Source organism: Corapipo altera, unplaced genomic scaffold (assembly GCF_003945725.1).
Source record: "Corapipo altera isolate COAL_440 unplaced genomic scaffold, ASM394572v1 1b, whole genome shotgun sequence".
Taxonomy (NCBI): Eukaryota; Metazoa; Chordata; class Aves; order Passeriformes; family Pipridae; genus Corapipo; species Corapipo altera.
The window spans coordinates 17,613,370-17,639,800 of NW_020884881.1; the positions used below are offsets into that span (position 1 = coordinate 17,613,370).

A 26,431-nucleotide genomic window follows, 5' to 3' on the forward strand; every position below is an offset into this window, starting at 1 on the left:
TTAAAAATAGGTTATTCTATCCGAATAAGGGACACAGGCTAACACATCAGCCATTGGGCATGCTACATGGAGAGACAAGCAAGTAATTCTCCATTCCCCACCCCCAGGCACAATTTTGGGTGTTTCAAATGAAATAGAAGGATCATTTTTACTTGGCTGCATTTTACAGGGCAGCTTGTGATCCACACTGTGTCAGCCTTGTCAGTGCCCTGGCAGGTTTACAGCCCCATGGTACTTTCCTACAAGCACCAGCTCATAACAACCCTAATCCAGTAATGTGGGCTTAATGCATAATATAATTTCATGAACAACCTAGAAAGTGAGTGCAAATCTGGGAGTCGATGCTTTCCAGAAATGTCATTTTAGTCATTAGTTTAGAAATGCTGAAGATGGATCTGGCTGATATTAGTCCACGGAATGGTCACTGATCCCTACACTATCAGAGAAAATAAAGTTGTGCGTGAGAACAGCTGAAATCCTTTTCACATCCTTCTTGAGCTGATTACTAGTTATGCTATCTCAGTCTCAAGAACAGAGTGAGAGGTGAGAAAATTAGAGCCCAGACAAAGATTCACACAAAATTTGGAAAAATTCCTGCCCTCTTCCATCCAATAAAGATAGTTAACCTTCAGTGCATCATTAACTTGCCAAGAACAGTATTAAAGCGACTTTAATTGACACATTTACTACTGTTGCAGGGTGAAATAACATAGAAGCAAAACAAAACATAAAAAAAAAAAAAGCTTTTTGCCACAGTAAGAATGTTGGGGGGGGGGAAAAATCCCGTTTTTATTTCCTCTGTGAGGATGCCAGCAGTCTTGTTTCATAAACTCCAGTGATTCATCACCATGCCAGGCAGCCAATCATTCCGCAGGTCAAGTAGAAATGGGCTGTAGAGCCAGCAACTCCTGCTGCCCCGATAATGCATGTCATTCCAGGCATGGCGACATGCTTTCTCAACAGCTGCCATTTTCAGTTACCTTTTCTATGCCTGACACAGAAGTAAATGTGTTGGAAGCAGTAAAACAGTCATAGGAAAGCAGTTGCAAAGATAAATAGCACCTGCACGTGATAATCTCTAATGTCATTAGAAAGGAAAGAAGGATGTGTTTTGAAATAGAATTTCTCTCTTCTGGAAGCATCACTTGACTTAGGGGGGGGTTGTGTGTGTGTGTGTGTGTGTGTGTGTGTGTGTGTGTGTGACACTGAGAGGGGTTTTTTTGTAGGGGTTTTTTTCTTGAATAAACATCCAGACATTAGTCTTCGTTATAACCTCAATAGATATAACTAAGGAAACAGGGAAAAAACCCAAACAAACAAAAAACAAACACAAACCCCAAATACTCAGCATTTAATATAAAATCTTCTTGGAATTCACTTTTGAGAAAGATTTTCTACAGCTAGATTTTGTTTGAATTCAGTAATGCTGACTTTAAGGAGAACAACCGCTCTAATTGAGGGAAAAGGAAAGGATTTTCTTCAGTTACTTCTTTTCAGTCTTTATTCCTTATCAACTAACTTAAATTTCATGAACTACTTCTTCAATAACTGTCCTCTGAATCATATGTAGTTGAGCACTGTTTTGCAGATGGAAACCGAGTGGGAGTTTTGAGGGCACAGGATTATAGAAATACACACCCTCAACGAAAAGTGTTTAAACTTATGAGCACTTGTGTATGCATGCACACAGATGTATATCTGTACATCAGAAAAAAGCACGTGTAATTTATGTACATATATCATGTAAAGTCCCTGTGCCTGCACACAAATGGAGGGAAAAAAATGAAATAACTGTTCCAAATAACAGTACTGGAACCAGATTTCAAATGCATAAGATTATCCATATTAATTTATGGTAATCTACAAATGAATGCTGCAGAAACAGTACAGGTTATCCAAAATGATACTTGCATTTATTGAGAAACTACCACAAAATATCTTTATAATAGATTTAGTTGCATCTTCTAATACCCCCTGAATTAATAAAATGAAAAATACAAAGTACAAGCTATCTTTCCCCTTTGGAACAACTGGCTCTTGAAATGCCAAAGGAAAGCCAAGCATTTCTCTCCATACAAAGTTCTCTTAGACATCTTGCTTTCAGATTTCATCAACTTAGGTGTTTTCAGGGCTGTAAGCAGTGAACTTTCCATCAGCAGCATCTTCAGCTAATTAACCCTCCTGATTACAATAATTAGTATTGATTCACTCCTGAATGACTTCTTAAGTATTCAAGCACAATCTACACTTGCAGTAAAACTTCTAGATATGAATATTAATTGAACACTCGCCTTTGTTTTTCAGCCCCAAAGGTATAGTTTGCAATCTTATATAGAATCATAGAATCATAGAATGGTTTGGGTTGAAAGGGACCTTTAAAGGTCACCTAGTTCCAACTCCCCTGCAATGGGCAGGGACAGCTTCAAGCAGATCAGGTTGCTCAGAGCCCTGCCCAGTGTGACTGTGAATGTTTCCAGGGATGGGGCATCCACCACCATGCAACCTGTTCCAGTGTTTCACTGTCCTCATTGGAAAAAATTTCTTCCTTATGTCTAGTCTGAATCGACCTTGTTTTAGTTTAAAGCCATGATCCCATGTCCTACTGCAACAGGCCCTGCTAAAAAAATGTTTCCTATAAGCCCCCTTTAGGTACTGAATGGCTGCTCTACCATCTCCCCAGGCTGAACAGCCCCAGCTCTCTCAGCCTCTCTCCATAGAGGAGGTGTTCCAGACTAACCATTTTTGTGGCCCTGCTTTGGATCTGCTCCAATAGTTCCATGATTTTCCTTTGTTGAGGACTTCAGACTTGGAAAAAGTACTCCAGGTGGGATGTCATGAGACTGTGGTAGAAGGAGAGAATTACTTCCCTTGACCTGCTGCCACCCTTCTCTTGATGCAGCCCAGAACACAATCAGCTTTCTGGGCTGGGGGTGCACATTGCCAGCTTGCGTCCAGACTTTCAACCCCAAATCTTTCTCTGCAGGGCTGGTTTCAATCCCTTCATACATAAAGTTCATAACAGAAGCACTTCAATCTCGTTGTCTTTTAACAAAGAAGATATTAACATGTTGGTGTTAGAGATTGTGATTCATGAATACAAAAAAAAATTAGACACACACACACACACACACACACACACACACACATACAGAGAGACTCCAGACTAATAAATAAATAAAATTCACTTCCATTTCCTATGGAAGCACAGAAAGCCAGGTCCCAGGTTAAGATCTATCTTACTCTTGCTCTAAGTAGGACTGAGAATGTTCTTTTTGACATAACACCTGGTCAATGCAAGAACAAATAACAACTCGTAGAGTCTGAATTACCTCTCTTAGCTCTGCTGTGGAAACAGATGTTGCCAAGTTTGACAACTGCAAGGCACCACATTGTTTTATGAATGAGTGAGATTCAAAACAGGTAACACTAAGGACACCTTCGATGTTCAGGCATAAGATCTCTAAACCTATACAGTCTCTCAAAAGCCAACACTTTCGTTAAACATGCTAAGAAATTACTTGTGTTACAGCTTTGCTTCACCCTCTTTGATGTCAATAATAGTTACTGTGGCTCAAAAAGCAATATTTCAGTAAATATGCATAGAAAGATTTTTTTTTTTTTTTGAGAATTCACACAAACTAATTCAAAAATTAGTCTTTGATGTGAATGCAATGTCAGAAAATACCCTTGGAAAAGAGCAAAGTAACTGGCAATCCAAGGCAAAAAAAATCATAGTATATGTATTTTATGCAACATTTTATCTGAAAACATAGAAACTACAGTAAGTTTGGTATGAACTCACCTGTGAGCAGACCGCTTAGGAAACAATGTTAGTATTGAATAGTCCTTAAAAGTGGTGGTTGGTTTTGCTGCCCAGGTGTCTGTTGGTGGCTGCTACAGAAGTGGCATTCACCCTGCTCTAGGCTGTCACTAAAGGGGCATTTCCACGTAACTGAGAGTGAGGGACTCACTGTATTGCCACTCACAAAGGGCAGTAGCTGCTAGAAAGCTCAGGCTGCTGGAACATGACATAATAAAAAAAAAACTTTATAAAAACATGCCCCCTCTCCTCCAGTTCTGGCAGAGCAGAGCAGTTGTGAACGAGTTAATGTTTGTCTTGAAAGAAGTTCTTCCAAGGAAGTGAATTATAGCATGGTCCCATTATATTAAACACCATCCTTGCTTTCTTCGTGTTTATGCACAACACACAGCATGTAAAGTACTACCTGATAATACATAATCTCTACGTTTCTTGAGTATTTTATGTGATATTACCTTTTTTTCACATAAACTCTCTGCTATTGATTTACACCACCTCAACACACAAGCGAAGAAGATACAATGACAAAAAAAATACAAAACAGAATAGCAAGTACTGAGAGTCTCCTCATAAAACATTTTTGTGTTAAAATACATGCTTTAGAGAGCTCTGACTGCTACCGATAAATCCTTACTGTCTTTTTGTTCTAATTAAGGGGTCCAAGAGACCCCTCAACCCATATAAATCATGCACTAGAATACAGTTCTAAAAAAAGCACAAAGCCTCTACTATTAATTGATTGAAGCAAAAAATAGAAACCACTAATATCTCCTTTCTTTCACAAAATGATTAAAGTTATTACTAAAAGTAATACATTTACTTAACATGTAAAGTATTTAAAGACTTTAAACAGTTTCAGAAACTCCCCAGACTGATGACAATACATTTTATTTAAGACACAAGCTGCTGCCCAAGTAGTAACTCAAAATTTTTCAAAAGCTTTGCAACAATTTCTTCTTACAATGCATAAGGTACACGAGTATTTTGCCAAATTCAAACCCAAAATTGCTAACTGTGTTAATATTAAACTATGGTTCTCTAAACAGAAAGATAATTTAAGGAATGTCACATGAATAATTTGTTTGATTTGGGGATGGGAATCATTCAGGTAAATTATTCTGCCTGACCTTAAAAATTCTAACGTATGCTAATAGCTGGATTATAAAAATGGAAAGTAGCATGGGCTCCCACTTTGAGATCTGATTTATCATTTTTATTGCATTTTCATTACCTAAACAGAATTAGAAACAGTATCTTCAAAACAGCGGTTAAAGTTGATACGATCGGGCATAAAATCAGGCAAGGGCACATTTGGCGAGTATGTGTTTGCCAGATTGACAGCAGTATTGTAAGCTTTCAAAATCAATAAGTTTTCTCACTACAGTTAAAGGAGAGGTTAGTAATAAATCTCCAACTTAATGCAATAGCCATAATTGTAAGACACAAGCCTCCCCCTCCCTGCACTATTAGCAGCAGATATCAAATGAAACAACCGGCACAAAACAGGGAACGCACTTCGTATTCTACCGTGTACACAAAAAGATTGAGGGAAACGAAAAAGGGGCTGAGAAAAGGAAAGAAAAAAACCCCCAAAACAACCCAAACCACCCCACCGCCAGACACACATTAAGCTAGTTTGACAGCACCATTGTTCAGCTGTCCCATTGTCAGACCAAAAGATGTATTCAATGCTACAATGTCTGCTAGCAAATAAACAAAAGACTACATTTTTCAAAGCGGGGTGCCAATTCCAGCATAATTCTGTGTGTATGTGCGTGTGTGCGTGTGTCTGCGTGTTGTGTGTCTCTGAAAAGAGTAGTCGATGCTGGCCCCCCACTAAACCCGGGAGCATTATCAGAGAATAGATGTGTAATCCCACATATAGGAGTATTTAGATATTTTTGAAACATCTTCAAGTGGTACGGACTAGGTAGAGTATTAGTAACTATTTACATAGGCTAAGTGAAAATTAAAGTGGTATTTAGGGCACTAGCTCTAATATGGAGTCTCCCTGAGCTTTTTCCATGCTTATTCCATGCCCAGTGCATAATAATGAAGCAGGCAGAAATATTGCAAAGGAGGTGATAAAAGAAATACCAGCTCTCTCTTATAGAAAAAAAAAAAAGATAAATATATTTATTTTTTTTCCCCTCCTTGCCCTCTCCGTACATTTGTCGTCATACATGAAACGTGCGGTTCGAACTAGTGGAAAATGCTACTTGCACCCAGCAATGCCTGTCTTTTCCTTTAAATAGGGGAAACTACTTAATACACAGCATGGTTATAGTTGCAGCGGGCCCAGGCAACTCGAAAGCACGCGTTAAAACAAAGGAGACAACATACCTTAAAAGCAGCTCCTCATTTCTCATAGTAACAGCGGATTTGGGACAGCGCATGCTTTCTGCACCGATATTCTCAACAAAAGCCAGTTCAGAAGTGCGCTCAAACATCAATGCCACAGTAGCTACTCACTAATGGCTACTCTTTCTCTCTTTCTCTCTCTAGTCAGACGCTGAGTGGTGGAGCAAAGGGGCCCCTGCAGATTCACTAAGCAGAAATAATCCTCTCTGACAAGTTATGTTGTCTGGGCATATTTTACATTAATGCACTGTGCTGCCTATAGGGGTCTTGTTTGCGTTCACTCTAGCCTGGCTGGTGTTAGCTCTCTTAATTACCAGCCAAAAAAAAATTAGCAACATTACCCCCCCCCATTAAAAAAAAAATCTATATCTATATCTATTTCTATATATATAACTGAAAGAAAAGGGGGGGGAATCTATGGGCAAATGAGGGAAATCTTTCCCCCTCTGGAAGGATGCATGCTCGATATGGATCTTTTGTTTGCCCTGCGAACTCGGTGAATACAGTGGCAAAGAGATGCTGTGGCTTGTGAGGCTTGTGCACTTTAAGGGAATTGGGTTAGAGGCTCTTTCTGGGGCTCTGGAGTCACAGCTGGAGCTCTTGCTCTCTCCCTCCTTCCCTTCCCTGTTCAAGGCTGAGTGGCTTTATGGGACCTGCCAGCTCACATCAGAGAGACCGGGGAGTATTAATGCAGGCACCTGGGGATCTTCTTCAAGTTTTCAGTTTCTCTTGACAATTTTAACCCCCTCAAAACACAAGTTCAAAATCCCTCCAATTTTAACCCCCCCGAAACACAACTTGGTTACCAAGTAACTGAGTTTGCTTTAACCCAGACCCTTACTCTTGGCTTTGGCGGAGTTCTCGCAGATGGGAGAGGATGTTGCATTATTCAATGATTTACTCACTTCCTATGTATGAAAGGAACTACAGTGTGACACAGATTTCAGGGAAACAGCCTCTTTGGCCCTATTTGTGAGATCCACCATGTGATTTGTAGACGCAGGTTGTAGTCTTCCCTGTTGCCAAGGTAGTCAAAGAGAGGTTTATTTTCATGTCTTGGTTTCAACTTCTGCAGTGTATGTCCTTGAACCAAGCAGCTACTTTTGAGGCGGGAGGATGGTTGGCTTTTTTAAATTATTTATTTATTTTTAAATGTACATTGGATACTTGAGTAGGTGCTTATTTGGTAGACTGAAAAAGTCAACAAGCCATTGACACTCTTTTCAGTCAAAGGCTTTTCTGCACCATTGTGGCAGTACAATGCATCTTAAAAATGATCATAATTTCCTCTCAGGTCATGTTAACATAAGAAGGTACAAAACTCAATAAACACGAATTGTTCAAAATTGACAGATAGTCAAAAAGCCCAGTCAGGCTAAAAATCGATCTGGACCTCAAAATTTGAATTCAGATTCCATAGACTTCTGGCTATGTCTGGTTGGTCTGAATCTCTTTTCCTACATTATATATTACTACCTCAAAATATATTGCCACAATGTCATGATGCAGTGCTACTGCTGCTATTTCCATAACAGAAGTTGGCATCTAGAGGCTTAATCTTTTTGGTAAACTTGAGTCTGGGAATGAAAGCAAAGAGGAGAGCAATCACCAGTATAAATACACTGATAGCAAGATCTTGCCTTTCTGATGGCAGCTGTAAATTTCTATTAAGGTCATAAATTTTTTGCAACAGAAACCATCCTTTTGTTCTACAAATTCTCATTGAGCACTGTGAGACCTCAGGATTAGTTTCAGTCACTCTGATATAGTATTTGTCAAGTGACCAAAAGACAAATTAAAAAACAAACCTGGGCATAGTCTACTTTTAATGATGTCGAGAGAAAGATGGTAGTTTAGGAAACATGGATATCATGAAGAACTGCAAGTCAAGAGAAGGCAGGTTTCAGTTTGTTTCCCTTTTCGTCTGCAAAACATGACTGGGATTCTAGTTGGTCTTGCAATAAAAAATAATAAATCATTTTAATGATTAGCAGTTCAAACCAATTCCATGTTAAAATGTCATGCTCCAAGGTCAACTGAGACAACATAGCTTGTGGTTCCTGCTAAAAATATCTGAACAGTCATGGAAGGCAGCCAGGAAAATACTCAACCAACATGACAAATCCCATACCTCCTGCCCCAAATGCTAAATCCATTACTACCATTTCAAGCATGGCCACCAGCACTCCAGATTCCTCCTCCTTCACTGTTCCCCTCCAAATGACTTGTGCCCAGCCCAACTCGCCATGGTGCCTGGGCAGCTCCAGACCAGTCTCGGGCTCATGAGACTGGTGTATAAGAAGCAGCAAATACCAGAGAATGCCACAGAATACACAGCTGAACGGGAAGTGTCAAACAGTCTGATAAACTGCTACAGTTTTCAAAAAATATGGCAAGGATCAGCATCTTAAGACACTACCAGCTGAGGGAACAAAGCTTTCTTTTCAGGCTGGAGCAGAATGGCTCACACAGAGCCCTTTGGTGGTGAATCAATGGGCTTCTGTTGGGCGGCTCCATGCAGTTGCAAGTTCTTGATCATTTCTGTACTTAGAAAGAAGGAGAAGCAGCAGCAATAGGAAATAAAGTGAAGTATTATGGAAGGACTCATCTACAGCCAAAGGAATAAGTTTAAAAAAAATAAAGAAAAGAAAATCCACAAAGTGGTAACACAGACAGACAAAAAGAACCTAGGCTTTCTATCACACATGATGAAACGTCTGACAGCACAACATCTGCAGAGGGATCACAGCTGCTGAGGATGAGAGGGAATATGAGTATTATTTTTCAGTTGTAGAGATGTACTAAGCAGGAGTGCCTTTAAAATAATATGGCTGAAGGGAAGATTAAACCAGATGCACAGGGCTATCTGGCTTCTTTCAGGATGAAAGTCCAACTGTGGAGTTTAAATTCAACATTTAACATGAAAATTGATTGTAGATTCATAACTGATATGCATATATTGTAGAACGTTCTGCACAAATTACATACAGTGAAAATTTAATAGTTTCATTGCCCTGTATTTAATGGAAACCCAAGCCTTCCACATGTGGCCTATGAGTTTGCTAAACTAATTATGTGATGCTGCAAATCCTTGAAAGGCCACAGGAATAGCAATCATTTACACAGGTAGAATTATCAAAACTTCAGAGGCAAACCAGTAACAACAACTAATTTAGACCAATTAAAAATGTGCCTTCTGCTCTTGACTTCTAGTTCCAATTCTTCTTCTTCAAATTATTCCATTTGCTTACAATATTTTAAAAATATTCAGAAGCCCAAAACATGGTGGCATTTTGCTACACCAGAAAAACCAAAATTACCAGCCAAGCAATGGACTACATTTCATGACAGAGAAATGGTGAATGAGTGTCCAGGACAGTGGACCAAAAATCATGAATGCAGTCATGAGAGGAATAGAAAACCTTGATTCATTTCCCCTTTCACCACATGTCCCCGTGTCAGATCTCACGCAAGCCAATTAACCTCATGCTCACATCTCCATCTTTAAAATGAAAAAAACCCAATGTACTGCAGAGCAGTGTGACAATAATACAGAACACTACAAGTTGTATAAACCAGTGTATTATTGTGAGTTGCACAATAAAATAAGCCTTCTCCTCACAAGAGGCGCTTGCATTCTAAGTCAGTTATCTGCTGTTCTGCACAGTTATTAAGGCTCAAATCACATTTGTTTTGTATAGGTGTGAAAAGCTACACTTTAATCTGATAGCATTTTACTGTTTTAGGTGGCTAAATCTCACCTTTGAAACTGAGTAATTAGTCTAAGCTAGTCATCTATGGTTTCTCTATTGTCACTGAGGGGGAGATTAGTTATACTAAAGAGCATTACTATGTCTCTCCGTTGACTACAAAGGGATTAGATCCCTAACTTTTAGATACATGTATTAGGCAAGACAAATCCCACCTACCCCACCTCTGTGCCTGAATCAAAGGTGAGAATTCCCACATCTCTGTTCCAGCATCACCAGCATGTGTCCCTGTGCTCCACAGCACTGCCACCTCCCTGGGCACCCTGTGACTGCTGTGCCAGGGCAGCTCAGAGACCTTGAGCCTGTCTGGCACTTCCAGGTAGCTGCAACCTGCCTGCAGGATGTCTGCAGCAATCAGGTTGTAGATGGGCAAGACTGCCAGGTCTGAAACGAACCTATCCAGAGGAGGGGCATGAAGATGCTCGTAGGGCTGGAGCACCTTTCCTATGGATACAAGCTGAGGGAGCTAGAGTTGTTTCATGCTGGAGACAAGAAGGCTGCAAGAAGACTTCACCTTTAGCATCTGAGAGGGGCCTATAAGAGAGCTGGAGAGGGACTTGTCGCAAAGGCATGTAGTGATGTGACATGGGGTAATGGCTTTACAATGAAAGAAGGAAGGTTCAGATTATATATTAGGAAGAAATTCTTAATTATGAAGGTGGTGAGGCCCTGGCTCTGAGCAACCTAGTTTAGAATGAGATGATTTTAAGGTCCCTTTCAACGCAAACTATTCTGTGATTCTGTGACCTATATGTTACACCTATGCAAAGTTTGAAGTAGAAAGAAAATTGGCCTCAGCTTCGGAAGTGGAGCATGTGGAGTCTTTCCAGCAGGCTTTGAGAAAGCAGGCAGTTCATTTATGTATCTCCTCCTAAAACCTAGAAAAAATGAGTAACTCATTGCCTGCAGCTTTTATGTTATTGGAAATAGTGGTACACAAGACCAGGTATTATTGCTAGAACCGGATTACTCTGGACTGCTTCATTGCTGAGTGTGAATAGCAAGAAATTGGCTGCAACTCAAAAGGCTGAATCTCATTAGGGTTTACCTCTGGTCTTATTGAAGTTTTTGTTCATTTTTACCTAGAATGAGTGATCACACTTTTGTCTCTGTTTCCTCTGTTGATTTTGGTTTTTATTTATACAGCCTTTAAGACAGTTGCAGATGGGAGATCAATTGTGGTCCTGAACTCCAGCAACCTGACATCTAAGATACTACTTTTATCAGGGGAGCAGAAACCCTGTGATATTAACCAGTCCTGCATTTGCTATTTGTATTATGCCCATACATACAGGTGGAAAAGTTGCTTTGCTGCTACAGGCTACGAAAACACAAGATACAGAGACTCAGTTCAGCCCCTCTATGTATCTTAATACAATTTTGTGGTAAAACCTTATCGATCATATTTAGTACCAATTGCATGTGTGCAGAGAACACTGTCTTCAGGATAAGTGCTGCCTCTGTATGCCTTGTTAAACATGTGGTATCTTTGTGTGCAGGAAAAGGAAAATTATTTTCAAGCTCCTGCACTAGAGGTGCAACAAATCATACTTTTTTTTCACTTAAGCAGACAACAAAACCAGTGTAACATTTGTCCATTCTCCTTTTGTCTGTTTTGGCAGATATTTTAGATTATATGGCTAGATTTTCTATCTGAGTCATGGGGCTGGCTGTTACTTAGAGATTGTTCGTCTGCATGATGCAAAAGGCCTTTTCCAGCCTTTTTCACTTGGGAGCATCCAAGGAGCATCATGAAAATTAACAAGCAGAGACAGAAAACACAGAAGTACAAAATGTTGTATAGATGCTGAAGATTAATCCTTGGACAGCAGGGGAATAAAAAGTTTTGTATTTAAAGCATACAGCATGACTGGTACCCACTGCTTCTCTCTGACAGAAAAGGTGTGCACTGCCTCCCTCCAGCATTCAGCAGCACTGACTCTGCATCTCAGCATCTGGAAGACAGAGGCACCAGAAGGGACAATCTCATCCTATTTACCTAAACAATGTGCTCCAGTGCGTCCCTCACCCTCAACAGGGAAGGGGACAAAAAAACACAGCTTGTGCAACTCACAAGTTCTAACACAGAAATGCACATCATTGTGTTTTTTAAAGACAATACATCACTCAAAACAGCTTACAACTGGTCAGACTGTGATTGCAGACATGGCTACTCTACAAAGCACATAAATTATTTGGAACGATCTCCGTGTCCTAAGAACATCTGGCCTGCAACTAAAGGGAAGGAGGAGAAAGCTGATCAAGAGAACAAAGAGTAAAGAGTAGCAGAAGAGGCAACAGACCACCAGATCTAAGAGAAAGAAAAAGAAGGCAGAGAGAGAGAATAAACACATCTGGTTACAGAACCATTTGTTTTCTGCTTTAGTTTAAAGGCTATTTAAGGCATAAATATGTAGAACCTGCTCTGTCTAAAAAGGAATATCTTTATTTTGCACTCATAGTAATGTCAGGATCATTACTTTAAGATGTGTCATGTAGGATATCAAGGACCTTGCTTTCTTGGGAACACAATCTAAAGAAAGTGAACTTGCACAATATGAACAAATATATAGGCTGTATGTATTAACACATATGCATGAACATGAAAAATGTTGGTAATTACAGATGAGAATTTAATGGCTACTCATCCTCTTAAGCTAAAACTAGAGATAAAAGCACATTTAACATTTCTGTTGAGTCTATTTTAAAATGAGCTTATGGTGCTGTACACAGAAGGTTCATTTCACACATCCATGAGGTGTATCCAACACTAGGGATGAACGTGGATATTTAAAAACTAGCTCTCACCAGAGAGAGTGATGCTCAACAGAAACTCATGTGAAAGTGAAAAAGAGCAAGGACTTTAATTTCTTGGATTGGGCATCTAGATGAGTGGGCACATCTACCAAGAGAACCTTTAGCAATGAATGTGATGTGATAAGTGGACCTTACTCCTGCACTATCCAACAAGAAATACAGGCTTACTGGAAAAACTCATCATCCAGCAAGTTTCCTGAAAAGGTAGGTAATATGGCATTGTCCTATATGGAAGGAAAGCAAACTGAAAGTTGAATAATTCAAATCAGATCTTTGGTTATAAATACTGGTTTAGAACAATTGATTCATTATCAAATAATAATTAGACTTTCCATTTACAAATGCTCTGAAGAGAAGGAAATGTATCAGTTTCTATGGAGTTGCCATAAATAAAACTAATAACTACAAAATAAATTTTATTATGTTATAACTGAATTGTCACAGACACTTATTTCATCAGCTGGTATCCTCAGTAATTAGTTTTATTGCATGATTGAAAAAAAATCACCACACTTTTTTATAGCTTTAAACTTTTTACCTAACATTTTCTGTACAAAAGGTACTCTTCCTTCCTCTCTTCCTTTTTGTCTTTAAAAATCTATTAGCATTGATTAAAATGAAAGAGCTGGGATATAAATCTTCTGTTAGATTTACAACACATTTTTCTTTGACCTTTCTCATGTCATCCCACACTTGACAGTTTTGTGCAAGATGTTAAAGAATGACTAGTGATTTTTAGTGATTGTAAGTGCCTAAATTCACAGAGTTTTGTAGGGCCAGTAATTCAAAGTTAGGATGTTGATTTGTGGGGAGGAAGAAATAAATGAGACACTGTGAAAACAACCGAAAGATGGATTCATTGCAAAAGCCTTGATGGAAATTCTGCCCAAACTGAAATTCTAGGCTAAAGAATTCCTTAAAATGTCAGAGCACAAATTTTTGAAGGAAAAGGTGTCTTTGTCAAAGATCTTTATGAGGGGATCGAGTACACCCTCAGTAAGTTCACAGATGACTAAGTTGGATGGGAGTAGTGATCTACTGGTGGATCTGGACAGGCTGGATTGATAAGCCAAGGCCAATTGCAAGAGGTTCAACAAGGCCAAGTGCAGGGTCCTTAGGTCGCAACAACCTCGTGCAGCACTACAGGCTGGGGGAAGAGTGGCTGGAAAGCTACCTGGCAGAAAAGGACCTGGGGGTGCTCATTGACAGCAGCTTGACATGAGCCAGTGTGTGCCCAGGTGGCCAAAAAGGCCAACAGGGTCCTGGCTTGTATCAGCAATAGTGTGGCCAGAAGGACTGGGGAAGTGATTGTCCCCCCTGTACTTGGCACTGGTGAGGCTGCACCTCAAATGCTGGGTTCAGTTTTGGGCTCCTCATGACAAGAAAGACAGTGAGGTTCTGGAGTATGTCCAAAGATGGGCAACGGAGCTCGGGAAGGGTCTGAAGCACAAGGATGATGTGCAGCTGAGGGAAACAGTGGCATTTAGTCTGTAGAGGAGACTGGGGGATGACCTTGTTTCTCTCTACAACTACCTGACAGGAGGTTGTAGCTGGGTGGGGGTTGGTCTCTTCTCTCTGATAACAAGCAACAGGACAAGATGAAACAGCCTCAGGTTGCACCAGGGAAGGTTTAGATGGATGTTACAAAACAATTCTTCATGAAAAGCGTTGTCAAGCCCTGGAACAGGTTCCTCAGGGATACGGTGGAGGCAGGGATTTAAAAGATGTGTAGATGTGGCACTGGTGGGGCATGGTTTAGTGATGGGCTTAGCAGTGCTGAGTTAATGATGGGATTTGATGATCTTTTCCAACCCATATAATTCTATGATTCTATGATTCTCAGTTCAAAATTGGTTTTATTAGTCTGTCATGTAACTTAAACATAAATTTTTTTTTATAGTGAGCTAACTGGGGAAAATACTGCTTAAGGATATCTTGACAAAATGGAGTGTCAAGATACCAAAATCTTACTGGAGTAATGGAAGCAGCATAAAAAGTCAGGTAAGTCCACTCTCAAATAAGTTTTTGCAATTACAGGTAGGCTGTGCCCACTAGCTTTCATGTTTTAGTGGATGATGTAAATGTATCCTAAGCCCCAGAGGGAGGAAGGCTCATGCAAAACTAAGCTATGATCCCAGATTGTGAGCAAACTGGATCCTAATTCTGAGTCTTAAAGTAACTGCACTTTGCATGCCCAAACTCTTTGTATAGGTGGTTCCTTCAGATATGCTTTGGTCTGATTAATGCTATTTAAGTTTGGGAACTTAACAAAGAAGCCCAAGAGCATAATCCCCTTTGACTTCCAATTAAATTCCAGTTAAACCCACCATAGATCTCCCTCTGGGGAATGCAAGAAGCATAGGTGAACTAGGATCAACCTCAGCATCTCAGCTGAGCATCCATGTCTACTTTGTTCACAAATCCTGTTTCCAGAAGAATATTTAGCCAATGCCAACAGACCTGACAATGGCATCCTTTCTTGAAATGGGCTGTGCGGTGCTGCCCACGGTTCTTTCTAAACCTGCTGTAACAAAGATGTGTGTGAACTACAGATGTACATGTGGCAGCTCCAAAGTGCCTTGAGACTACCCTCTGAGAAAAGATAGGAAATGAAAGAGACTCACTTTCAGATGCCTTCTGTGCCACACAACTGATAAATGCTTTTCATTCAGGGAAAAAGGCCCAAGAACAGCCATATACGTTTTATCTACCATCTTACTGTAACCAAACACCACCGGACTTCTTAATATCTCATTTCCCATAACCAGATGCTCAGGTAACATTTGTCAAAAACAATTTCTGTGTCGTCAGCAGTGGATTTCTCACAACACTTACGATGTTACTCTCACATCAAAGCCTTGTGGAGCCCCAGGAGACTCTGTGAAATGAAATGGCAGCGCAGGAATGGTTCGAGGGCCGAAGGGGCACGTGAAAAACTGAGTACTTTGCCTAAATTCCTCCCACTTCAGAGCTTAGTAAGGTGATGCTGTGGAGCTGCGGAGAGAGCTGTGCTTTTGGGATATCTGGCTGTGTTCTTGAATCATTTGGTGCAACGCTTGGCCAGCACACGCAGCCTTGTGGGACCCCATCCATGTCCAGCCAGACATGGCCCTTCGGTGTTAGCAGTGTGTTCAGTGCTTCAGCAAAACCTGCACGCTGATCCTTACAAGTGCCAAGAAGTCTGTTAAGTGTTTATACATTGCAACATTAAATGCTTGGTAAATTGCCACATTGTTTTGTGCTTTCAGTGCTCCCAAATCCGCATCATTCATCTTTCTCCTGCAAGGCCAAGCCCTGCCAAACTTGCTGAATGCACTTAACTGCAAATTAACACCCTGTAAAAACAGTTCCTCCCTTATTCTCATATGCTGTTATATGTAAAATCTACACCCAAAGTTAATTTCTTGCTGACCTTGTGCTGATTAATGCAAATTAAATTATATGCTAATTGCCCCAAATGGTTTGCATGCAGCCCAGAAATCAGTTCTTTTTGCTGGTGGTAAAACACATTTGTGATTTTTTACACAATTGTTACATTAAGTCATTGCTAGTCTTACAGCATCTTAAAAAATCAGTTGGTTTTGTGGCACCTTTTAGAAAGTAAGAAAAAAATAACCTAAAAAAGCATTATTAAGTTCTGATCCAGTCTTGCAGAAACCTTGCTTGTACCTCATGGGAGGAATTTTATGGCTCGTTCAGAGCTCAAGCTCCAAGATGCATTTTACAAAACCTTGAGCCAGTTTTGTTAAACCCGTCACTCCCTAATCCCCTTGTGCTTGTCAGCAGAGTACACAGGCACTTGATTTTGGACGTCTGATTTGATAAGGGGTGGGGGAAGAAGGGAGGGGAAACAGGGACTGCTATTTTAGATAGATCCTACTATATTCTTGCAATTCAAGAGAGAACAAGGAATATTTCAAACAGTTATACTGGGCAGAGAAGCTCTTAGAAAGGGGCTGTGTATTGTGCTCCGGGGTGTCAGGGTTGTTTTGGCACTAAGTCTGAATCCCAGCCATCAGACCTGATGGCTTGCTGGGACTCTGGCTGGCAACTGGCACAGGGATCAAATGCAGCAGCAGGTAGTGCTTAGCCCTTCAGCAGTCCCCAGAGTGTCTGACATCTAGAGTACAAATGCACTTTGCATTTACATCCAGCAGTGGGGATAAAATTTGATTGATGCCACGACGAAGCTAGGGAAAAAAAGAACCCCAAACATGGTGTTGTCCAAGAGAACAGTGGCTTTTTTTTTTTCCCAGATGCAGTGAGTTGTCACACTCCGCTCCATATTTATCCCAAAGTAGGTAAGCAAGGTTGTGCCTGTTTTATAGAAAAAATGGCAACACAGAAATGTGGATTGCCCATATTTACACATGCAGGATGAGACAGAGCTGAAAATAGATTTTACTGAGAGAAGATTGATGCACCCACCTGAGCACATAAGTCTAGAGAGGATTTAAGCCCCCTCTGTCCCAGTCACGAGCAATGTATGCCCAGACCATGAAGGTACACACCAGCTACTCCACATGCTCCCAGCTACACAGAATATCCTTAGCCTGACAACAGAACAAGAGACCTGGCAATAAACAGCCCAACTTCCACAATATCAAGGCTATAAACATTAGATCATAGAAAGGGCAAGGAAGGTTAAAGACACACACCATGGTTATTGCTATTCTAGTCATCCAAAGAATGATCAAGCAGGACAAACTGATGAAAGATGACATATATATAGTAAGCCTTAATGGACCTGATGCCTAAAAATGTTCATTCATTTGGTTTTCTATAGTCTTTTCCATTACTTTTCCACTTTTGATAATATTTCTCCCTTCCTTCCCTAATACCCATGTCCCTGTTTGACCTGATTTTGGTAGCAAACTTCCTTTCTTAGATATTTTTGACTTTGACTTCTACTAGAAGCTGAGGCTGCTAAAATCCCAGCCCCCCTGCACTAGAGAGAGTACAATTCACTTGATTTTTACTATGAGTTCAAAGAAGCTTAATAAGCAATACCTGAGCACGTAAAACTCCTCAATTCAGAGACGAAAGTGTGACCAGCACCACCAAGAGCTCTCTGCTCCACAGCACCAACCCTGAGGGGTCTGTGCTGTTGAGTAATAAAAGTATTCCCTCTCCGAAGTCTCTCCTGAGCAGAGATTGTCGTGTCACAGTCTGTTAAATTATGTGTGATGGGCCTGTCGTTAGGATTACTCTGTAGAAGAGACAGCTTGGAGGCTGCCAGATTCATTAAACATCTTCAGTGGGACTTCATGGGGGCCTTTCACTTACCCTGAACAAACAACAAACACACCCTTTGTGCTCAAGAACAAAGGGAGTTTTTGCACTTTTGTTTGATGTCAGTCACAACTGGAGATTAAAGCTTCTGCTCTGTGGATTTCAAAGTTGTCTCCCCCCTCCAAAGCTGCTCCTCTCGATGTTTGCTAGGCACTTCAAAAAGGTTTACAGCTAAAAAACCCCAAACAGAACAATATTAATAACAATCAGCTTCAGAAACGCTACATATTTTTGGCGTTTGAATGCATTTCACTCATAGATACGACCGAGGAAACGAAGTGCAGGAGTAACATATGCAGGAACTCTGTTATTCTTAATTACTTCACATCAGGGACTAGAAAACTGGATTTGCAAAAAGAAATTTCTGTGTTCAGACTGAAGCATGGTAGGCTCCGACCCACGGTAAAAAGATGGAGCCTTACTGAATCTGGATTTGGGGAATAACTGTTTCTGTTTTCCTAGCAAAAGATGCAAATAGGGAAACTTGTATTGAGCCCCCACAAAATCCCAGTCATGGCTTCTCTTGCAGAGTCCATGCTCTGATGATGGTGAGAGATGGATGTTCACTAGTATATACTACAGATGGCTTAATTTTGGATGCCTTTTCTGAACTGTGCAGTATGTACTAGTCACCAAACACTCGTCTTTCAGAAAAAGCGTCCTAAACTGAGTAGGAAGATGTCTAGAGGAAGGTTATACCTCTTGTCATCTCAGGGACAACCCAACACACATTCCCGTCTAACAGGGAACCCTAGCAAGAGTCCACCACCCTCACATGTCACTTCAGGATATCTAAAGGGAAACAAGGTGAGCTGCTATAAAAGCTGTAAAAATAAGAGTAGGTATCATGCATTTCAGGAAAGAAACAAGTCACATTCAGGAAATCGAAAGAATTCTCTGAAATGTCACAAGGAGCAGTCAAACTTAATGCTTTGATTGTACGGGAACCTCTTTCTCACCTCTGATCTATAAGGCTTAATAATTTAAAGTTTCACCTACAAGGCAGAGGTGAGCAACCACCTCTCCTCTCAAAGCAGCCTGACTCGATTATGTGCAGTTTGATCCAGTCCAACCCTTCCCAATATGTGAAGACAAGTTTTTGCTAGGCTTCACTGTCCCTCTCCACACCTTCAACTACAGAGAATTAAATAGAAAGTAAAATATAAACAAAACAAACCCAAACCCACATTCTGACACCTAAATTCTTCAGTGCTGACAAAAGATGGATGGGACCACTCTGAGCATAAGAGTGTCCCCTTAGAGCTGAGGTGTCAAACATGAGATGGCAGAACAGAAAAGTGAGAAGGAGCCACAAGAGTGACTGACTGATGGAAAATGCCTTTCAAAGCAAAGGACCAAGTGTTTCTATAGTTTATCTGTGCAGGAAGGTGAACGTTTTAGCAGTGCTGGATGTAAAATCTCTTTAAGGACTGCATGAGTCTGAATTTGTGTTTCTTATAATCCTACCATAACGCATCAGTAAGGAAAAAATGCCTCTGTCTTCCACCTAAAATAACAGATTTTATGAAACGTGCTTTGTTGGTTTTTTACCCCTCAAATCATCTTTCTGTAGTGCATTTGAACTAGGTGCCTGTTCAGTCTTCTAGATCTTCTTCGCTTTGACAACACACCCCCTGTATATTTATTTCTTAGAGAAGTTGAGACGTATGACTTGGTACATGCTTTTGACCAGATGTCAGAGCATGGCTGAAGAGAAAGCATATAGAAATGTGTGCAGTGATTTAAAATGTGCCAAATCAGAGGTTAATAGAAGCACATGTGTGGATTTGATTTCTCATTTACAGCCCTCTCTGTTCTGATCATGTTTAGAAGTGTTGAAACAGTCAAAAATTGTGGTATTTGGCACTTTTTCTGGGGCATAACACAACTCTTTCAAAAAATAACACAGGAAGCTTTATAAACACAAGCAATTTGGGCATCCTATGATTTGGACATGATTTTTGCTTGCCAGTTCTTGCAGTGGTCCATCTGATGGCACCCAAGTATCTTATTTAAAGTACAGGGTTTTCTGATAATGCTATATAAAGAACAGGCTACAAAACATATTTCAGGTTCTTTATGTTTGATCATTTAAGAGAATACTGTAAATTTAACAATTACTCAGAAGCCCACCTTGCTACACTTTCTTAGTAGCTCCAGTGTGAAATGATCTAATTATCACAAGCAGCAGTAAACATGGTTAATTCCTTGATTTTGTGTCAGCATACTCTCCTTTGGACATAAATTATGCAGAAAGCCTCACCAAAAGTTATGTGCTGATGTGGGTTGGTAGCACAGTGCTTTAATGCATAGCAGCCCCATCATTAATATGAGGTTTGCTTTAAATAATGAAACAAAAATAAAAATGTTTCTCAGAGGACATAAACCATAAAGATGTAAAGTCGGAGTGTAGGCAAGAAAACAAGTTGTGTAGTTCAGAGCTTCTTCATAAGCATTAAGCAAGCAGCCAGGGGATGTACTTGAGGGGTTTCTATTCCACAGGAGCTTTCCCATTCACTTCTGTGTAGTCTAATATTGGAGTTGATCATATTGAAGTTCATTGTTGCACTCTAAGGCAGTTTTACGATCGCTCATGTGCTGCAGTTTTCTTACTGCACTGGAATATCTTCATCTCCTTATTTCCAGTTCATAAAGCTACACTGGGACGGAGAGAGGGAAAGATCCTACTTACAAATGGTACCATTTCCCAGGGACAGCTGTTATAGGTATGGTGCTAGGAAACATGCCTGAACCCAAGTAGCCCACTGATGGTAATCCAAGGAAGGCAGATGGCAAGTGGAAGGAAGAAATGAGAGCACACACTCAGTGAGGGGTCGTATCGTGACCAAGTCAGGATGAAGCCAGGAAGAGTAGACAAATCTGGTAGGACAGAAATGCTCTGAGACCACACCATTTAAATGTTTGCTGGGGTGGAAATACAGTAGTGCCAGTAGAGACATTTTGCAAGTTTTCCCAGACCATGTATGATTTCTCTCATTAGCTTCGTCAGCTCTCATTGCTTCTACCACACTGCACCACCAACCCACGAGCAGAGGACACTCACACACAATAGATGAAAGCTGGCACCCAAAAATCAATTTCTATGTATCATCAATGCTTGGGTAGGCTTCAAGGTTGGGCCAGGTGACTGTCCCTCTGGGCTGAAATGCCTATGGCTAGAGGGCATCCAACTGCTCTCTGCTTTATCAGCTCTCAGGGCTGGAAAGAAAAACTTGCCAAATTTATGTGCCTGGATTGAGGCACAATGCAAGGAAATGGGCAGACAACAGCACAGCATGGAAAATCCAATCCTTGGCCTTAGTGCCAGGCAGGATAAAAGACTCTCTGCTTTTCCAGAGTCTGAAATTCATACACCATAAATCACTTCAGGAAGTCAAAGGGTTCTGGCCTCAAGGAAAGGGTTATCTAACATTTCATAATAGTAAAAGAATCTGTTCCATATTCTGCCCAGCACAGTTCAACTTCGCTTCACTGCAAAGTTCTTTGAAGCCGTTGACCTCTACTTTCTGAAACAGAAGCAGAGTAAGAAAACACACGTTCAGAACAGATGATGATACTCAACTGCTCCTAGAAAATTCTCTATGCAGCACCCGTAGATCAAATTATTTTCATTATATCATTTGGTCACAAAGAATAGTGACATAATTAGGGAGCTAAATAGCAACAGTTTCCTTCTAGTAAATTTGCTGTAGCTAATTTTGTTAATAAGACTGATAATTGTTTTACGCTCATTCGATATGTTAAGTTTACCTAATACTAAAACCAATCAGAACCTTTAAATTAATTTTTGTTTCATTTCCGAAGGAATCAATGTCATTATTAATCATAAAAGGAGTGCCGAGTCAGAGGATGATAAATCTCCTTTGGGCTTATTTGACTTTCATATTTATGGTTTGGACAAGGTTATTATGAAGGAATTTTCAAGAAATGATTGAGGAGAAAAGGGAGGAGAGTGAGCTAGGAAATACTGTGCTTGGATGCTGTGCTACTAACAGCTTCAGGAGAATGCATGCAAACAGTTTGATTTCTTTAAGTTCTGCAGACTTAAACATGGTGAAAGTGTTCAAAACAAAGCAAACTACTTGGACTGCCAGGTTACAGAGCCCTAAGACATGCAATTTTCAAACCGATATGTTCAAGAGTGGATTTACAAGGAAACAGGAAAGGAGATCCGAGGCACAGAACTGATGGGATTTTGCATGCCTGGACCCAGTGGGTTTGCTTTTAGAGCATTTGGAAAAATATTCTCTCGGACTGCTGCTGCCTTTGTTGCATTTCTAGCTTCACTGCAAAAAACTTAGCAAGCAGCAGCTATTTTAGCTACACTTCTGCAAGTGTCTCTGTGGTAATGCGGTGAAACGTCCTAGATAAATGTGTCCAGTTTTCACAAAGCCAGTGTTGCCCACATCGCTTTTTACATGCTTTGACAGGATAAGGTCAATGCCCATTGGCTCTGCAAGGAGCACAGGATATCACTGATGTTGCTCCTGTCACAGTAACATTTCAGCTCAGCTCTGGGAGGTGGCAGTCCTTGGTCCCCGTGTGAGCAGCTCACACGCTCACCATCAGCTCCATGCTTTAAAAGACAGCACAAACAGTGCCCTCAATTTGAGTGCAGTACTGTATTTTACTATTGTCTTGAAAGGGAAAGCACATGTATGTTATGCTGAGATGTTGGTAACCAGATTTTTTTTCCTAGAATTTATCATGCCTTCTGCTGAAGAGGATTTTAATAAAACCAGCAAGCTAAACATGTCTGAATATGAATTCTGCCTGTATCTTCCTTTGGTCACTGAAGTAACCTCTCAAACTTTTAACTCCATCAAGTGTGCAGCAAATTTTCTTCTGCATCGCTACCTCTTGAATACTGTACTCAGAGAAACAAAGCAACAAAACCCAGACACCCCCTCAACACAGTTTGTTACAGCTGCCTACCATCAACCCGGCTTTGAGCAACCTGGTCTAGTGGAAGGTGTCCCTGTCCATGGCAGGAGGGTTGGAACTAGATTATCTTTAAGGTCCCTTCCAACACAAACTATTCTATGATTCTATCTTTCTGTGGAACACCAAGTAAATGTTTTCTGAAGATATTTGATGGAGCATAATTCACTGATAAAATACGCAAAATGTAAATTATTAAAATAGAAAAAAATTCATCGTGATTTTTACAAAACCATCCTTTGTCTTTCCTTGCATCTTTTAAGAGACAAACCTATCAAAGGAAAATGTTATGATAATGTATTGCCATGCTGAGTTAATTGTCAATTGCAAGTTACTTAAGTGTACTTTAATGCTATGTTTAAAGCCTTATTTTCAACTCTAATAGCTATTAATGGTAGCAAGAGAAAATGAATCCAATTTTCCCTAACTTAAAGTGGAGCTCTATTAAGCATAAGTGAACAAAATTCTAAATATAACGAATTCTTTAGGTATTTCAGCTAATGGGAACCCACACGGTCCGTATTTCAATCTAGCTACATACTACTTTCCAGGCAGCACTTATATAAGATCACACAGTGTTGAGTATGTCAGTATTAGAGAAGCTGGATTCAATTCTTCAAATGGTATGAAATCATTCCCAAAGACCAAGGTGGCAGAACTGAAGGGAGAATGACAATCCCAAAGGATTAGTTCAGTATGAAAACCCAAGGAGACATTAAATCTGTTTTTCAAGGACTCCTTTCTCCACAGGCAGGGAGTATTTCATAGATAGCTGACCTTATGGACACAAAGCCAAATATAGCTTAAAAGTTCCTAATAGCATTCTGAACATCGAGAGTTAAGCTGAGGGAAATATTTTGGGGACCAGAAAGTCCATCCCCAAATAATTTCCATTTATTTCAATTGCTCTACTACACTCTTCTGTCTGCTTCCAGCCAAATGAGTGGGGTTTGCCTGTCTTGTGTGATTTAAAAGAATATTACAGTCATGTTATCCCATAAGTCAAGTACTATGACCAATCTAAGACAGAAAAATCATTAACCTAGCTGTATCTTCTGTCCTGGAGATGCCACAAGTGTGAACAACTAATTGCAAGGTGTTTGCATGATTTTCTAGAAAAGACATTCTTTCCTAACTCATAAGTCAAAGTAAATAAGATTGAACCTTCTATGGGAAATGGCACAGATGACAGCATGACATCTTCCACACTCTCCCATGCTGGTCTGTTAAAGCTGATAATTTTATTAAGGTATTTAAGTGTCAAAAAATTTCTTAATAAAGCACACAGAGAAAATTGTTAGTAACGTGAAAATCGGCCCTTGTCAGTCATTACAGGTTCAGTAACTTTCCTTTCCATGACACAAAAAAGTCTGTACTTTCATTACTGATTTGCTTCTTGCATTAGCACTTCTGAAAGAGGCGCATGAAGCCTAATTCCTTCCTATTCCGTTTTCATTAAGAAAAAAAATTGCAAGTCATCTTCTCTACCTTGGGAGCAAGGTACTCGTTAGGAAAAGCTGTTTCACTCAATCGTTGGGTTTCAATATTCTTAAATTAAGCTACTCCTAAATCTTACAGCTATATACTTCACTTCAGTGAAATCACTTGAAAGAGGGAGATTTTTAATGCCAGAGATGCTGCAGTGCTAAATCTTCTTTGTGACTGTTTTGTTGTGCAAGATCCCAGAAATGGAGTACGAACCTGCCAAATGACAACACATACTTTTGTTTACGAATTTTTAAGGTTAAATTAAATTTTTTTTTTTTTTGCTTTTATGGCATTTAAAAGCAACCATCATATAGCACCAGATAAGCTTTATAACCAAATGTCTCTGCATCTCCACATCTGAAAGAACATATGTTTAGCTGTTTGTTGCCACCCTCTCAACAAACAACATAAGTAGAAACGCATGGTAGAGTCTCTCTCTTATTTTTCCAAAGAACTTCCAAAAAGAAGGCAAACTTCCCTGAACCTGAACAATCCTACCACATGCACGTATAACAGCATATGCTGAAGTCAACGGTGCCTGGACGAAAGAGTAAATAATGAACGTGATTCTTAGAAGTAGGGGCATAAGCTTTTTTTTTTTTTTTCTTGAGAATAGGACTTTTTGCTGACTATTTTTCTCATGTAAAAGAAGACAATATTCTTGGTATGTACACTCTCACCATTTATTCAGATTAATGAAGTAGACAGTAGTCAAGCAAGACTTCCAGCATTAGTTCCCACACTGCCCTCCACTTGGTAAGAAAGGTGTCACCTGAGCAAGAATTTGAAACTTGGATGTTCGTATTAAAAATCTGATGATTTTGTTAATCAAGCTTTCCAGGTCCATTAGGACTCTGGATGGTGTGAGGATGCAAAAAAATGGGTCAAAATTCAAATGTCCTTTCCTATGGGAGCCTTTAGTAAAAGGAGAATGATTTATACAATTTCAAGACAAAGCACTGTTCACACTCACTGCTATTGTTATCTTTAAACCCTTGCCAAAAAAGCTGCAGATTTTCACTCATGAAGTAAAAGAACAGAGGAGAGGAAGGAGGAAATGTTATGCTATGTAAACAAATACTCTACCTGAAGGGGAATAAAAAAAGCACCAAAACTGCAGTCAAATATTTACACTTGTGAAGATTCAGGCAAAACATCAAATCAAGCTGTACTGTTAAGAGCCCTGTTCTCTTCCTCTTTTTTTTTTCTTTTTTTTTCTTCCCTTTGTATGTCTTCTGCTACTGCTCCTCTCTGCATCACGAGCTGCAGCTGCAAAGAAAGGTCATCTACAAAGCCACAGAAGTGGAGCTGGTGACTGGCTGTGGACTCCAGGATGGCCAATGATCAAGCCTTGTGGAATGAATGACACCAGCCTTGCTGAACCCTTTATAAAATCCATCCATGTTCCTAAAAACACATTCAAAAATTTTTGGGATCCTAGGTCTTTGTTTTCCTCCTTGCGTGTTTTATAAAGTGATTTAATTATTTGGGAAGCCCCATCATTCCTTCAAAGTAAATAGTTTGCAAGATCTGATTTTTTCATTGATTTTTGTTTTGTGGGGAAAATTAAATCCCAAATCTTTGGAGGTATGTCAGATTGCATTTCAACTAGACATTTAGTGCAGAAAAAGTCTGGATTGAAGGTGTTCAAAATATTATAGAGTCTTGGGATCATTCTATAAAGTGTCTGTGTGTCTGATAATCACAGTAAAACAAACACTTTCCTGATGGAGTCTGTGTCTACCACCTAACTTCTGAGTAATTGTTCCTCAGCTGGGGGAAAAAACAACTTGTTGTTATTGTTATGTTAACACAAAGGCACAAAAATCAATATTTCATGATAACGGTATCAAACAGTTCTTGACAGAGGGTTATTCTCCCCTTGACCAAACCAGGAGTAGTATTTTAAAGTGGCCAAAAT

General features: G+C 40.0%; 1 protein-coding gene across 5 annotated transcripts in view; it reads right to left on the minus strand.

Annotated features, from left to right (window-relative positions):
* Nucleotides 1–26,431, minus strand: part of CELF2 (CUGBP Elav-like family member 2) — a 554,249-nt gene that overhangs the window by 251,274 nt on the left and 276,544 nt on the right. The window contains exon 1 of one of the 5 annotated variants that reach the window (XM_027639958.1): nucleotides 6,164–6,446. The exons of 2 other annotated variants lie outside the window; for them this stretch is intronic. In XM_027639958.1, coding sequence (XP_027495759.1) covers nucleotides 6,164–6,270 — 107 coding nt within the window. In that variant the 5' untranslated portion in view covers nucleotides 6,271–6,446. Of the gene's footprint in view, nucleotides 1–6,163; nucleotides 6,447–26,431 lie in introns of those variants that run through there. 2 more of the 5 variants (XM_027639957.1, XM_027639959.1) reach the window with 2 other exon arrangements.